General features: G+C 41.9%; 1 protein-coding gene across 2 annotated transcripts in view; it reads right to left on the reverse strand.

Annotated features, from left to right (window-relative positions):
• hexb (hexosaminidase B (beta polypeptide)) overlaps positions 1-12,090 on the reverse strand; it is a 33,249-nt gene extending 21,159 nt beyond the window's left edge. Inside the window, exons 1-5 of one of the 2 annotated variants that reach the window (XM_059974550.1) lie at positions 11,618-12,090; positions 7,764-7,829; positions 3,352-3,398; positions 3,029-3,139; positions 2,419-2,520 (exon numbers count right to left, since the gene is read on the reverse strand). In XM_059974550.1, the coding sequence (XP_059830533.1) occupies positions 2,419-2,520; positions 3,029-3,139; positions 3,352-3,398; positions 7,764-7,829; positions 11,618-12,026 (735 nt within the window). In that variant the 5' untranslated portion in view covers positions 12,027-12,090. The remainder of the gene's footprint in view (positions 1-2,418; positions 2,521-3,028; positions 3,140-3,351; positions 3,399-7,763; positions 7,830-11,617) is intronic. The other variant, XM_059974549.1, reaches the window with a different exon arrangement.
• Between the last annotated feature and the right edge of the window lie 4,242 nt (positions 12,091-16,332).

Consider the following 16,332-nt stretch of genomic DNA (forward strand, 5'->3'; position numbering starts at 1 on the left):
TTTGAAGTCTTCCCCAGTTATACTCCACAACTTTTCCTCCACTACATTGACTGCATTAGCTTTGCTTCATGCACCCAAGTTGAACTTGTAAATTTCATCAACTTTGCCTCTGAAATTCACTTGGTTCATCTCAGACACCTCCCACCCCTTTCGATTTCTGGAGACAAACTGTTGGCTAAAAACTACTGATTTCCAGGGTTATCTCAACTATACCTCTTCCCACCCCATCTCTTGTTAAAAAAATGAAAACCTATTCCCTTTTCCCAGTTTCTTTGCCTCTGCTGCAGCTGTTCCCAGGATGCAGCTTTCCATTCCAGGACATCAGAGTTTCCCCTCCCTCTACCATTGATGCTGCCCTCACCCACACCTCCCCCACTTCCCTTGCAGCCACACTCAACCCATCTTCCCACTGTCTTAATATGATAAAACTTCCTCATCTTTACCTACCACCCCATCAATCTCTGCATCCAACACATTCTCTACAACCTCTGCCATCTCCAAAGGGACCCTACTATTAAACATCTTTCCCTCCTTCCCTGCTTTCCATAGGGAGTGCTTCCTCTGTGACTCCCTTATCCATTCATTCCTCCCCACTAATTTCCCTCCAGGCACATCCCTGCAAGTGGCCCAAGTGCTACAGGTGCCCATACACCTCCTTCCTCACCCCAATTCAGGGCCCCAAAGTCCTCCCAGGTCAGGCAACATTTCACCTGTGAGTCTGCTGGGGTCATCGATGCAGCTTCCTCTACAATAGTGAGACTTCTTGTAAATAGGGGACGGAATTGTTGAGCACTTCCACACCATTCACCACAAGGGGGACTTTCTGGTGGCCAAATATTTTAATGCCAATTCCCATTCCAATTCCAATGGGTCAGTCCATGGTCTCCTTGTTGCAAGAGGAGGCCACCTTCAGGGTGGAGGAGCAACACCTTGTATTCTACCTTGGTAACCTCCAACCTTACAGTATGAATACAGATTTCTACTTCCAGTAACTGAAATTCCCAGCCCCATTCCTTGCTCTGACCTTTAACTCTTCACCTGCCTATTATTCCTCCCTGGACCCTCCCCTTTTCTCCTATGGTCCACTCTCCCCTATCAGATCCCCTCTTCTCCAGCCCTTCACCTTTCCTACCTAGCCAGCTTCACCCATCACCTTCCAGCTAGCCCCTTTCCCCTCCCCCCACCTTTTTATTCTGATACATCTCTCCCCACCCCCCCCCCCCCAACCTCCAGTCCTGAAGGAGGGTCTCGGGCCAAAACATTGACTGTTCATTCATTTCCATAGTGGCTGCCTGATTGGCCAAGTTCCTCCACCATTTTGTGATGCATTTGGTTTCTAGCATCTGCAGACTTTGATTATAATTACATTTGAAATGAGTCCTTACAATGTTAGTACCAAATCCCAAATACACACAAACAAATACATTCCATTCCAGTTTTCTATATCATCTTTCAGATCAGGATTGACCTTATTCACCCAAATTGTTTCCTCCATTTCCAATCCCTTTATCCTCAAACACTTAGTCACATTGAACTCAGTTGTAATCCATTTGCACTCTCTTGTTCCTTCAATACCCTTCACTGAGCAGCAGATAACTTACAAAGGGCTCATTATTACAAGGGTGCCAGCCACTTTTAAACAAGGTGTACAAGTTCCTCCCCCTCCCCCCCCCCGGGTGGTGAATCTTTGGAATTCTCTAGCCCAAAAGGCAGTGGAAGCCATACTATTATAAATGTTTAGTGTAGATAGATAGATATTGAAATGAGGAATTTAAAGTTATAGTGAACTAGCACAATTGAGGCAAGCATTGATAATACTGGATAGAAGACAGGCTGGAGGCCTGGAGGTTTATTCCTTTTTTTGTAGGACCAGAAAGACTTGAAGAGCCCAAGATTTGCAAGCCAACTGGTTCTTAAATTCCCTGGAATTCAACCAAATTAACTGTTGCACCAAAGCCAATTTTGGATTCAATGTTAATTTCCAACAAGTTAACAAAAATTGTTCTATCATATTTTTAAAAAAGGTTAAATTAATCAAAGAAATTGATGTTTACACTTTAAGCCATTTCACCATAGTAATTGATAGTATCCCAAAGAATTATGGTTCTTCCCTCCCCCCCCATTAAAAAGTTTAAGTGATAACTGAAAATGTTAGTGCTTCTGCTACACCTTTGTAGAATCAAAGTGTAATAATGAAATTTACATTTGGTGTATGCAGTTTTGAGCATCAAACTGCATACTGCAGAAATAGTTCAGTGCAATTATTAATTGTTTTAAAGTTTAACTGATATGGGTCACAATGCACCAAATTTACTTTCAACTTCCCACAATTTTTGTATGTTATTGCACTGTTTCCCAAGTTACCTTATATGCACGAAGTTAATTTATAGAGTGATATTGGAATGTCTCCTTACTAACCTGTTCACTCAGCTCAGGAAAGGTGATACTTTGGTATGGAAAAGATGGATCATCCACAATATGCCAATGGAAAACATTGAACTTATTGAATGACATGGCATCCTGAAAGGGTGCAAAAACTAGTTATAACAGTTATAGCTTTCAGAACTATTTTTAGTTTCTATATTATGCATTATCATTAAAGACAAAAACCTACACTGTAGCAAGATGTGAAGAGCACTGGCTCATATACTTGCTCATGAGTAACGATTATTAAGTTCAACTAAGTGCAAGCACACAATTTAAAAAGGTGATGGACTACAAATTCCTTAAAGGACAGCTCATAGTTGTAGTTCAAAATAACTTAGTCAGCAGATACACAACTTTATACCTACAATTTTGAGTTAGGTTTTAGTTTTGTTTAAATAACCTGAATTTTATTATACATCCTATCAATTTTAAAATTGATAAGCTTTAAATAGACAAAATCAAATTGCTAAATTCTGACAGATTAGATCAAAAACCAAAATGTCACTAAACTTTTAAAATGACTACTTTCATCTTCCAATTCATTCCCACACTAATTATCAACTGACCTTTATATAAAAAAACAATTTGTTAAAATACTCACCAATGTTTCAAGTATTACTTTAATAGGCAAATAGTGCCGAGATGTATCAAGCAAAACACCTCTGTGAGCAAATCTCGGAGCATCTGTGATCTCAGTTTTATTAACGAGATGCTGGAGGAACAAAGCAGGTTTAAAGTCAAACTTCCAGGCAAAAACCCTAAAACAGTGCAATTTAAAACTTGTTCCTTCATAGCAAGAATCCCAAAGTTGATTTACCAGAGCTCAATGTCAAAATAGTCAAACAACAATTCTGTTATAACTATGGCATTTTAATTCAATAAGCTTCTAATAATTCTAAGAAAGAAAAATTTCTGAAAGCTTACAGTAGTGTATTCATCTTCATATACCAACTGGCTGAAAGTCTCCAATCCTGAAAAACACAATCAGTATTTTACAAACCCTGGTATATACAAACCATCAGTTTGGTCACAGTCAACTATTAATCACAATTAAAGACAGTGTACGAAGCTACTTTCATAGTAAAAGCCAACTTTCTTTAGAAAAGTTTCCATCATTTTAGTTTCTAATTGACACTTGGTATTACATTAACATTCAGACAATTTCTCATGACACAGGTGGTGGTCATTCAGCTCATCAGATCCACACTTGAAACACCACTATGTTACTGCAACCCCGTAGGAAAATGAACCCGGAGTGAAAGAACATACATTTTATGCTGTGGATTCTATATTCCTTTCAGAACATCCTAAAATGCCTTGAAGGCCAAGACAACTTCAGAAGTTTACTGTCACTTTAGTCAGTTTATACACTAGCTATGTGGAAATAATGACTAATTTCATGGCTGAAGGAATTAGTAAGACAGTGTAGATAACCTCTACTCTTTGAAATAGTGTCAAGAGAACAGAAAAACTCATTTTAGTGCTTCGCACTCAAATGCATACTGGGCATAAGGGTGTTCACTGTTTTTGGAGCATATGGAGATGGATTTTGCTTCAATTTATGAAAAAGGTAATAGTATTAAATACATTCCAATACATTTCAGGCCCTTTAACCCACAACATTGTGCCAAACTTTTAAACTCCCCCAAGATCAATCTAACCTTTCCCTTCTACATAGTGCTCCATTTTTCTATCCATGTGCCTGTTTAATAGATTCTTAGATGCCTGGCTGGTGGCATAGTGGTATCAGTGCTGGACTTTGGGGTGAGAGGTCCGAGTTTGAATCTGGCAGGCTCCGTCCGTGCCTGGGTTGGGTTTCAAGCTAGCAACTTGACCTCGTTTAAAAAACTTGGAGAGGGATGGACTCTGCCGGGTTTCAGATGCCCAAGACACACCATACGATAAGCAATCACCAAAAAGGTCAATGCAAAAAGCTTGTCATGACGACGCCCCGATGACTCCATCAGGAGCCAAGGGCGCACACACACACAAATGCCCCTAATATATCTGTGTCTTCCACCGCTTCTGCCAAGGCATTCCATGCATTCGCTCTTAAAGTAACTATGACATTCCCTCAAAGTTATGCATTAGTCCTTTCCACTCTGGGAAAGGGTCTCTGGATATCCACCTGATCCAAGTCCATCTTGTATACCTCTATCAAGTAACCCCACATCCTCCTTTACACCAGAGGGAAAAAACCTAACTCATTCAATGTATAAGACATGTTCTCAAATCCAGACAGCATTCTGGTAAATCTCTACAAAGCTTCCGCATCCTTCCTATATTGAGGTCATACCAACTATAATGCAATTGACAAAAGCAAACTTGGGAATGCAGAACAGGCGTAGCATGATGAAACGCACTACAACTGTGGGTGCTGAACCACAGTGTCTCACCTTAATGGCAAGCTGGGCCAGGTTTTGACTATACCTCCATGATGAGATCTAGAGTTAACCATCTTGCCATTTTCTGTAATGAGATAGCATTTGGAACTATTTCTTCAGCCAAGGATCTGTTCATGGAGTTTGAAGACTTTCAGTTAGCATCTCCTCATTGACCTTGGGGGGGGGGTTTGAGTGAAGAATGGGGAACAGGCAACCTAAAGACTGCAGCAAAACCGTCAATATGGTAGAACTCACTTCACCTACATCTGCTTGAGTGACAGACTGGACAGTACCTGCTCACCTTCAAATCCTATATTACTACAGTTACTGCCATTCATAACTTCTGCCAAATACTGACAATTCCCAACCGGGATGTAACGTATTGCTGCTGTACCACATTGTCTGACTGCTAAAATTTTCATAAAACAGCTTATCTGATATCCGTTTTAACCTGCTGTTTGTAGAGGCAATAGCAGGCTTTTGAAGCAGAATTGAAACCAGTCCACTGGCTGGATAAAAGTTCTTCAGCCAAGGATGCACCAGATCCAAAGATGGAGACTATCAAAATTTGGCAGGAGGTCAGTATTAAGGTCAAGGCTAGTTTTCCTCATCGTAAAGCTTTACTGCTGGTCCAAAATATGGAATGTGCGCTGCTGAAAGAGTGTCACTGGGGGCAACTGTTATCCAAACTTTCATCTACCTTTCTTACTCTGTCACCATGTTCTTTAGAAAGCACATTTATTGATCCTAAATTTTTAGGAATGCTCTTCAGTTAAAATGCCAGAAATTATTAGACATGACAACTTTTAGGGGTTATAGGTAGCATAATACAAACAAGAACCAGTCTTCCAAAATAAACCTGCTTGAATGCAAAACTACTTTTGAAACTAAAAGGCATTTACAGAGCAAGTAGTGTTGGCCCACAGTAGGGGCTGATTGCTCAATATGGCTAGAAAGCAGATAACGCCCATGACATGTTCTCATTTACAACAGCCAAACACAAGATGTGAGGCTATGCTAATTTGCATACATCAAACTAAGCACCTAGAACTATCTTCCATCTTCTCAAAGATCAAGGGCTAAGTTTTGTCACTGAGTATATCAAACATGGTCATGGGCATATTTGCTTTTTCTATAACAGATTTGTATACTCAGTCAGCCTTCATAACACTAATCTTCGGCATCTGGGTCTCTGTCCCAAGATGTTTTTAGATTATCCATTTGAATTAGTTTGCCCAAAAGGTGTAAACACCTTTAGAGTTGTCAATAGTTGGTGCTTCCACTAAATATGCATTTCAAAGGAAACATCTGTCAATATGATTAAGTTTGTCATTAAATTATATTAATTAGCTACAGGCACAATTCTTCTGGACTCAGATTTGTCATGTTTGTTGAAACACAGTAAAATGTTCTACTGCAATCCTCAGTGCCCTACCATTCACTGTGCAATACTTACCCTAATTTGTCTTCCCAAAGTACAACATGTTACAATTGTCCAAATTCCATCTGCCTTTTTTTCACCCCATTTATACTTGGAGAACCATTATTGCTTGACTACTATTGGCTGAATCCCTCCTCTTCATTCCCCAAGTGCTATGATTTTCTAAGCTTGCATCATCATAAACTGGCTTAAAGGAATGCAAGTGAGGTGCATGGTCTTCCAGCCACATGCAAATACTTGTTGAACAAGTTAACTTGTAATTAACCGTGGTTATCCTACATTTTTCTTTTGTATTTATATTTCAGACTTTGTGCTAATTTGCAGACAAAACTATGAACATTTTAATGTTTTGAATGGATGCAACTTTGATAATGCAAAACTGAACAAGGATTAGGATTGTTTGCACATATTTTGCATCACAAAATTCCCAAGAAATCAGATGTATAACAAATTTGCTGGCTTCTTTCTAAGCATTTCCTCTGGGTGACTTTCTGCATAGGTTTGTCTTGCTTTAATGCATTGGTTTGTTTTGGCCATGATCTGTTAGGCAAAATTACATGATCACTTGTATTTTGTTGTATGTATTCATATTATGAATTCTCATTGGCTAACCAACAAGATATACTCATTTGTCAAGCCAACTATTCAAAATGACTACATTCAGCAAGCAGGCACTTAACAAGGCACTTAGACCACAAAACCACATAGGAGCAGAATTAGGCTAAATGGATCATCAGGTCTGCTCTGCCATTCCAGCATGGCTGATTTATTATCCCTCAATCCCATTCTTGTGCCTTTTCCCCCATAACCTCAACTAATCAAGAACCTATCAATCTCCGCTTTAAATACAAGCGAAGACAGTCTCCCAAATATATTAGTAAGTTTCTGCCAAACATACAAATCATTAGTATTGTAACCTACTATGCAACTGAAATTGATTAAGGCTGCTAATTTTTTTTCTAATTAGAAATGATTCACCTTTTACCCCACTTGCTGCTCAATACCACATTGTCAATTCCCTTGGTGTCCCACCAATGTTAATACACTCAGTTCACACCCACCCCGACGCAACAAGATGGTGTATAGTATTCTGGGTGTGGAATCAAAAGCTCCAATTTAATTGTAGCAAGATTACTACTCAGACTTCACCTCCCTTAAAAAAAAACATTTGCCATGTTAACTGCGTTCAATATTTGTGTGCTAAGTTTGTAATATTCAAGAGGGCATCCATAATCCTGTATTTAGTCTTAACACAACTGCAGAGGAAAAATGGGAATTACTTAGGTCTATAAACCTTTAACAGCCATGAGCATCTCCTTTCCTTCCTTTGTATTGTCAGAAAATTTGCATACACTTTTCATTTGCCAAGTTATTAAACATTGTTTTTAAATGCTTGCACCAAACAAAGCATCACAATAAACATGCTCTTACCTACAGGAAGGTGCACTGGTCTGCAAATTACAATATAGTTTAGAAATAGACAATTTTGTATTTTGTAGGCATTCTCTTACCTCGCAGAGCACCCCACACTGTCTCGGATTTCAAAGTAGCAGCAGGCTGAGCAACTATGAGCTCATCTAATGGGAAAAGAAAGGGAAATGCATCACTTTAAATACAACCCATTTCTTCTGCCCCAGAATTTAGACACATTAGGAACAGACCTGGATTATTATTCAAATCCAACACCCTCCCAACCAAGGTGGAGGATACAAATTTAAAGTAATAAACCTGTCATTAACAGACAATTATGACAAGCTAATTGTTAAAACTTCCAAGAAAACTTTATGCATTCTTCCACCTGTATCCAATTCCACCAAAAAAATGGATATTATCCTGTGAAACAAATTACTAATTCAGGAGACTATTAAGACAGGCAATAAATAATAGCCTAAACTGTGTTCAAAACTAGCGAACCAAGAAAACACATCTAAACAAGAGATTCTATGGATGCTGGAAATCCTGAGCAACACACAAGTGCTGGAAGAGCTCAGCAGGTCAGAAGTCATTCACGGAAGGGAGTAACAGTCAACATTTTGAGCTGAGACCTTTAATCTGAACAAAATAAAATCTTAAGGGCTCCAAAAGAATGCTGTTTATTACTTTATGAACATCACAGATATGGATCTAAGACAGTGGAAGGACAGTTATTCTATCGCTGCAAATTGTAATAGGGCAATAAATTAAGTTGGTTTATTGTTACATGTATTGAGGTACAATGAAAAACCTTTTTGCATATGCATCATTACACTCATGCATTTAGGTAGTACAAGGGAAAATAATAGAACACAGTGAGGTGTACATCACAGAGAAAGTGCAATGCATACAAATAAGGTGCAAGGCCATGACAAGATGAGTTGTGAAGTCCATTGCCCATCTTATGCACTAGGGGCCATTCAATAGTCCTAACAGCAGAACACAAGCTGGGCAGTACACACTTTCAGGCTTTTGAGTTTTCCAACTTGGTAGAAGGCAGGGGAAGAGAAGATGGTGACCAGATGGGTGGATGTGCAAAAAGCTCATGACCAAAAAGCTCATGAGCAAACAGACCCACTCAGATGCCATGATATCAATATAAAACTCATGCCAGTTCCTCCCACTCCTATTATCACGAGAATACCCTGGAAAAACAGAATTAATGAAGCTGGATGATTCTCTTCTGTCCGAATAGAAATACTTTCCTTAAAGGTTAATTCAGATAATTCCCATTGCAACAGTAGATTGTTGTTAAAAGTAGCCAAGTTCCTAGTTAAGACATCAAGTAATATGGCAAAACAGGAATAGGGTGTTGCAATAAATGATTAGACTAGAACAGGCAAACACTACTTCCCATTTCATTCTGATAACTTGCTGTCAGTAAACTTTCAACACTAAAGTCTGATAACTCTTTCCTTCAGATTTATTAACTGCCTTTGGGGACTTAAAACACCAAAGAAAAACAATTTCCCCCAATATTACTTCAAAAAGTAGATTGCTGTCACACACTTAGACATTCAGAAATAGTGTGATGCACAAATTTAATCTTTCTAACATCCCTTCCTCCTGTAAACTCATTATTTCTACCCACCACCCATCTTTTCTTTTTTTAAAAAAACCCATGACTTATCATTTACTACATAAAGTTGATTTCCATGTCGTTTCTATCCTACAAAAAGTGGTGAACACAGCCCAGACACTCGCAGGTAAAGTCCTCCCCACCACTGAGCAAATCTACAAGTGTTGCCAGAAGAAAGTAGTCAAGGATCCAACCACCCAGGCTCTGCTGCTTCTCACCACTACCATCAGGAAGGAATACAGGACCCTTAGGCCTCAAACCACCAGATTCAGGAATAGTTATTACCCTTCAACAATCAAACTCCTGAACCAGTCATTATTATTCCACAACTGATGTCTTCACGCTCAAAGACTCTACAACTCATGTCTTCAGCATTATTAGCTTTTTTTGTATTTCCCATGTTTTCTTTTGCATTTTGGATGCTTGCCAGTCTTTGTGCGACGATTTTTATTGATTTTATTGTATTTCTTTGTTCTACTGTGAATATCTGCGTATCTGGTATGGGCCCCCAAATCCTTAGAATGTTCTACAGGGGAACAATGAGAGTATCCTGACTGCCCACATGCCTGGTATGGGAACTGTACCTCCCTTAATCACAGGATTCTGCAGAGAGTGGTGCAGACGGCCCAGCGCATCTGTAGTTGTGAACTTCCCATGATTCAGGACATTTACAAGGACAGGTGTGTAAAAAGGGCCAGTAGGATCATTGGGGACCCAAGCCATCCCCAACCATAATCTATTCCAGCTGCTACCATCCAGGAAAACTGTACTGCAACATAGAAGCCAGGACCGACAGGCTCCGGGACAGCTTTTTCAACCAGGCCATCAGACTGATAAACTCACTCTGATATGAACACACTCTATAGTACACTGTTCTATTTATTATAAATTACTATGATTGCACATTTAGATGGAGACAATGTAGAGATTTTTACTCGTGTATGTGAAGGATGCAAGAAATAAAGTCAATTCAAATAAAGCTCATGGTAGTTTGTGGTGACATTTATACTTTAACAAATTTGCTTTGTACTTTGGACACTATGACAAGGGACTTGAACCCATCCCCACCACCAGACACTCAACATATAGGGCTTGATCCAAGTCATCCGTAAATTTAACTCAGACTATGGCCCAGTTACCAACCCAGGGTGCACTACATTACTCACAGTATTAACCTCTTCCCCATTAATCTCCCTTCAGGCACTTATCCTGCAAGCATCACAAGTGCTACACCTGCCCATTTACCTCCACTCAGGGCCCCAAACAGTGGCTCCAGGTGGGACGACGCTTCGTGAATCTGCTGGGGTCATCTATTGCGTCCAATGCTCCCAATGCAGCCTCCTCTACATTGGTGAGGCCCATCGAAATGTAGGGTAATGTAATTGCTGGAAACATTTATAATTCACACCACAGACATCGAGTCAGGGTTCACTTTAAGAGGCCGGTCTGATGTGATGAGTAATGCTTTTTCTTACATTGTTTTATTTTCAAAAAAATTACATTGGTGACCTCAATACTTTAGGACGATTCCAAGAGTTATTTAACAAGGCAGCCAACAGTCACTTTGAAACTGCTGGAGTTTTGGGAGCAAAATGCCTTTGCTTGGTTTGTACAAGTCAAAGCCCAATTCACATTGAGAATTACTATATAGTAAAGTCACACACCGTTCTACCCTCATTGGCAAATTCAATTCCCCGGCATTTAATCCTACTTCCCATCGTGGCATAGATCACTCTTGGGTTTCTGTTGACCTACATTCCACCTCATTTAAAAGTCCTCTTTGCAATGCAAAAACAGGTTACTAATGTAGGTCCTTTGTAAAAGCAAAGCAGCATAAAGCAAACATTCATAAAGCAGGGGACACCTGAACTCACTTTGGTCAGCATTTGGATTACAATAAATGAATTATTAGTTTTTCTTGAGCATAAAACACCTGACATTGTTTTATGTGCAAAAACCTACAGTAAATTGGGGGAAACCACTTCATCAAGCACCTCTACTTCATCCACCAAAAGTGGAATTTCCCAGTGGCCAAACATTTTAATTCATTCCCATTCTGACATGTCAGACCACTGTGCAAGAATGAGGCCACCCTCAGGGTAGAGAAGCAACACCTTATATTACATCTGGGTAGCCTCCAACTTGATGGCATGAATATCAATTTCTCCCTCAAGTAGAAATATTTCCTTTTTATTCCCCATTCCATCTTCTTTCATCTCACCTTCATCCTATAGTCCACTCTTCCATCAGTCTAGCCATCCTTCCCCCACCTTTTAAATCCTACGCCTTCCCCTTCCTTTCCATTCTACTCACAGGCCTCGTTGGAAGAGATGCTCGGATACTTGTTGCACTCAGGGTCGCTGGAGGTGATAGTGACCTGCAACTGGGGCAGATCCCCGAGGTCGCGGCCGCCGGTTGCCTCCCGTTGGCTGCTGCCGAAGATGTAGCCGTAGTACCTGCGGAAGGCGTTGTCCAGGATGGAGCAGCCGACCGAGGCAGTGGACTGGGTCGAGTGAACGATCCGGAAGGTGACCTCGCTCAGCCGGTACACGTCGGGAGAGATCGCCACTCTCTGCGGCAACGGCCACAGGGAGCCGTACGGGGACTGCGAACCGGCCGGCAGCCGGGGCTCATACGCCGGGTCCTCCGGCGGCTGCCACACACCGGCGCAGGCGAACTGCAGCAGGGCCGCCGCCGCTAGCACCGACCGAACGAAGCCCATCTTGCGCCGGCGCCCACCGCTCGCTCCCGCTTTAAACCACCGCGGTGGCACGTGACCCGCACTCACGTGACGCGTCACACACGTCGAGCCGTCTCCCGCTGGGTCCTAGTGCCCGGGATTCCACCTAATCTACGGCCCTCCCGCTGGGTCCTAGTGCCCGGGATTCCACCTAATCTACTGCCCTCCCGCTGGGTCCTAGTGCCCGGGATTCCACCTAATCTACGGCCCTCCCGCTGGGTCCTAGTGCCCGGGATTCCACCTAATCTACGGCCCTCCCGCTGGGTCCTAGTGCCCGGGATTCCACCTAATCTACGGCCCTCCCGCTGGGTCCTAGTGCCCGGGATTCCACCTAATCTACGGCCCTCCCGCTGGGTCCTAGTGCCCGGGATTCCACCTAATCTACTGCCCTCCCGCTGGGTCCTAGTGCCCGGGATTCCACCTAATCTACGGCCCTCCCGCTGGGTCCTAGTGCCCGGGATTCCACCTAATCTACGGCCCTCCCGCTGGGTCCTAGTGCCCGGGATTCCACCTAATCTACGGCCCTCCCGCTGGGTCCTAGTGCCCGGGATTCCACCTAATCTACGGCCCTCCCGCTGGGTCCTAGTGCCCGGGATTCCACCTAATCTACGGCCCTCCCGCTGCTGCGTGCAATCTCTTCCGTTGTCCCTCACCGTCCTTGTGCATCATGCGATAACTGACAATGTGAATTAATTTCTTACATCCTTCACATAAATGAGGAGTTAAAATCTTTACGTCTCCGTCTAAATGGGCAATCATAGTAATTTATAATAAATAGAACAGTCAGTGTAACAGAGTACACTCAAACCGGCCTGAGTTCATCGGTCTGATGGCCTGGTGGAAGAAGCTGTTCCGGAACCTGTTGATTTTGGCCTTTATGCTGCGGTACCGCTTCTCGGAGGGTAGCAGTTTGTGGTTGGGGTGACTCGAATCCCCAATGATCCTACGGCCCTTTTTTACACACCTGTCTTCGTAAATGCCCTCAATCATGGGAAGTTCACAACTACAGATGGGCATACCTCTCTGCAGAGTCCTGAGATTGAGGTATGGTTCCTATACCAGGCAGTGATGCAGCCAGTCAGGATGCTCTCAATTGTGCCCCTGTAGAAAGTTCTTAGGATTTGGGGGTCCATACCAAACCTCTTCAACCGTCTGAGGTGAAAAAGGTGCTGTTGTGCCTTTTTCACTACACATCTGGAGTGTACAGGCCCCGTGAAATCCTCGGTGATGAGGATACTGAGGAACTTGAAGCTGTTTACCCTCTCAACCCCAGATCCATTGATGTCAATACGTTTAAAGTGCTGGGGAGTAGGTACAAAGGAGATGTCAGGGGTAAGTTTTTTACTCAGAGAGTGGTGAGTGCGTGGAATGGGCTGCCGGCAACAGTGGTGGAGGCAGATACGATAGGGTCTTGTAAGAGACTTTGGGATAGGTACAGTACATGGAGCCTAGAAAAATAGAGGGCTATGGGTAAGCCTAGTAATTTCTAAGGCAGTGGGGCAAAGGGCCTGTATTGTGCTGTAGGTTTTCTATGTCAATAGGGGTTAGCCCGTCTCCATTCCTCCTGTAATCCACAACCAGCTCCTTTGTTTTTGTGACATTGAGGGAGAGGTTGTTTTCTTGACACCACTGTGTCAGAGAGATGACTTCTTCCCTGTAGGCCACCTCGTTATTATTTGAGATTAGGCCAATCAATGTAGTGTCGTCAGCAAATTTAGTTAGCAGATTGGAGCTGTGGGTGGTGACACAGTAATGGGTATACAGTGAGGAAAGGAGGGGATTTAGTACAAAGCCCTGAGGAGCTCCTGTGTTGAGAGTCAGAGGGGTGGAGGTGAGGGAGCCCTCTCTTACAACCTGCCGGTGATCTGACAAGAAGTCCGGGATCCAGCTGCACAAGGCAGGGTCAAGGCCAAGGTTTCCAATTAAAAATAGGAAAATGGATACTCAGGTGAAAGAAACGGTTATTGGAGCCTAAGGAAGGTCTCAGCCTGATGCACCAGCTATCTTTTCATTTCCATAGATGCTGCCTGACCTGCTGAATCTTCAGCATGTTGCTTTGGATTTCCAGAATCTGCAGACTTTCTTGTGTTTGTGGTTCGAGCTGGAAGGTGGGTAGTGAGTGAGAGGTGAGGAGGAGGAAGTAGCCAAGGAGAACTGTACCTGAGCTCACCCTATGCTCAAGAGAGAGTAAGTCATATGGCACAGGGGCAGGTCCTTTGGCCCTTCATTACTATGCCAACCACCTTTCAAATCAGGTGCCTCGGTGTAGGCTCCCCCGTGTATGTGTGTGTGTGTGTGTGTGTGTGTGTGTGTGTGTTTCTGTTTTTGCATGATTTTTAATCTATTCAATGTACATATATTGTGATTGATTTACTTATTTATTTACTTTTTTTCTTTTATATTATGCACTGCTTTGAACTGCTGCTGCTAAGTTAAAAAATTTCACAACACATGCCGGAGATAATAAACCTGATTCTGATATACAGTTGTGCCATATTCTTTCCATTTCTTGATGACTGGCTTAACTGGAGTCCAAGGGATATTCAGTGACTTGGAAATTTTCTTGCTTCCATCTCCAGACTTGTGCTTTTCAATAACATTTTTGTGGGGATGCTTGGAGTGTTCTTTTGTCTTCGTGGAGTAGGTTTTTCCTAAATATTGACTCACTAGCAGTTGGACCTTCCAGATACAGGTGTATTTTTACTACAATCAACTGAAACACCTTGACTGCACATGGTGATCTTCGTTTAACTAATTATATGACTTCTAAAACCAATTGGCTGCACCAGTGATGATTTGGTGTGTCATTTTAGAGGGGGTGGATACTTACGCAAACAATTATTTTTGTGTTTCATACTTGTGATTAACTGAGATCACTTTGTAGAGACCTGTTTTCACTTTGACATGAAAGAGTCTTTTTCTGTTGATCAGTGTCAAAAAATCCAAATTAAATCCACTGTGATTCAATGTGTAAAACAATCAAACATGAACACAAGGGTGGGGTGAATACTATCGATAGGCACTGTATTTCAAGAACAGAGGGCTGGAGCCAGTGTTCGGTGAAATCATGAAGTAATTTGAAAATGAGACTTCTCATTTTAAATTCAGGCACTTCTTAACTAGGAGCCAAATATAATTAAAAGATTAAGGTACTTATAAAATATTAGAAGCCATTTTAATTCAAATGTAGTTTGGTCTCAAGAATTTGTGATTTGGCGGCACTGCAAAAATCAAAGAAATTGAACAAGATCGCCCTCTGTTGTCAGGGATTGTTTACAGCAAGCAATATTCTCAATCCATCATTTATGTCTGACGGTTTATCAGATATCATTGATTCATATATCTACAGATCCCTCTTTTAAGCCTAAATCATTTGACTTTTCCTCATGGAGTTAACATCACTTGGATGACCATAATTTGCACTTAGTGCAAAGTTGGGGTGTAAATGGAGGAAGCTCGTATAGACATGGAAAAAGCATGTGTACTGTAGAGGCTACACCAAGTGCACTCAAGGGAGTTTGTGAAGCTGAGGGTGCCTCTGCAGAGAGCAGCAGCTGACCTTGACAGTGGTAAGTCTATAACTAGAACCAGTCATACTTTGCCATTCGTCTTACTAAAGAATATGTGCAAACATATTTTGGTTATAAGAAGAAGGCAACACTCTGTTACCCACACCACACAGCTAATGTGTCTTTCACATAGTCCAGGTGTTAGGGCATGTTCTGAATTTAGGGTATACAGCAAATATTACCTCAACCTTCAGATCTGAATATGGATTGGAGATTGAATTTAAAATGCAACTCAGAACAGTAAATTGCAGACCAGGAAGCACCCAATTACTGATACATATCTGCATATGTACGAATGCAATCAACACCCCATTGCATGAATACAATCAGAAACCATAGTAATTAATACTCATTTTGGGTGCATTGGTGGGAAGACCCAGGAATTTGGAAAGTCACACATAACTCAAAAGGAGCGTTATGAGGGCATTGTAGCTGTAGAGGTTGTCCTGTCAGCTTGGTTCTTTAACATATAAAAATGTGTTGTAAAGCTGGGTTGACTGAAGTACCATCTATCGCAAGACACACATTTGGCAAAGCGGTCTGCACAATGCTCTGGTCAGAAGCTGCCAGTGCATTAGATTTGGCTTTATATACAGCTTGTTGAGATCTAGTCACAGCAGGACTAGAGGTGTTTGACAACCAGTCTAACAGTTATCTGTCCTGGCAGCCAAACTTCCACAATGCCGTGGAAGGGCTAGTCTCGAACCTAGTGCAGAGCT

The sequence above is a fragment of the Hypanus sabinus genome, chromosome 7 (assembly GCF_030144855.1).
Source record: "Hypanus sabinus isolate sHypSab1 chromosome 7, sHypSab1.hap1, whole genome shotgun sequence".
Classification (NCBI taxonomy): Eukaryota; Metazoa; Chordata; class Chondrichthyes; order Myliobatiformes; family Dasyatidae; genus Hypanus; species Hypanus sabinus.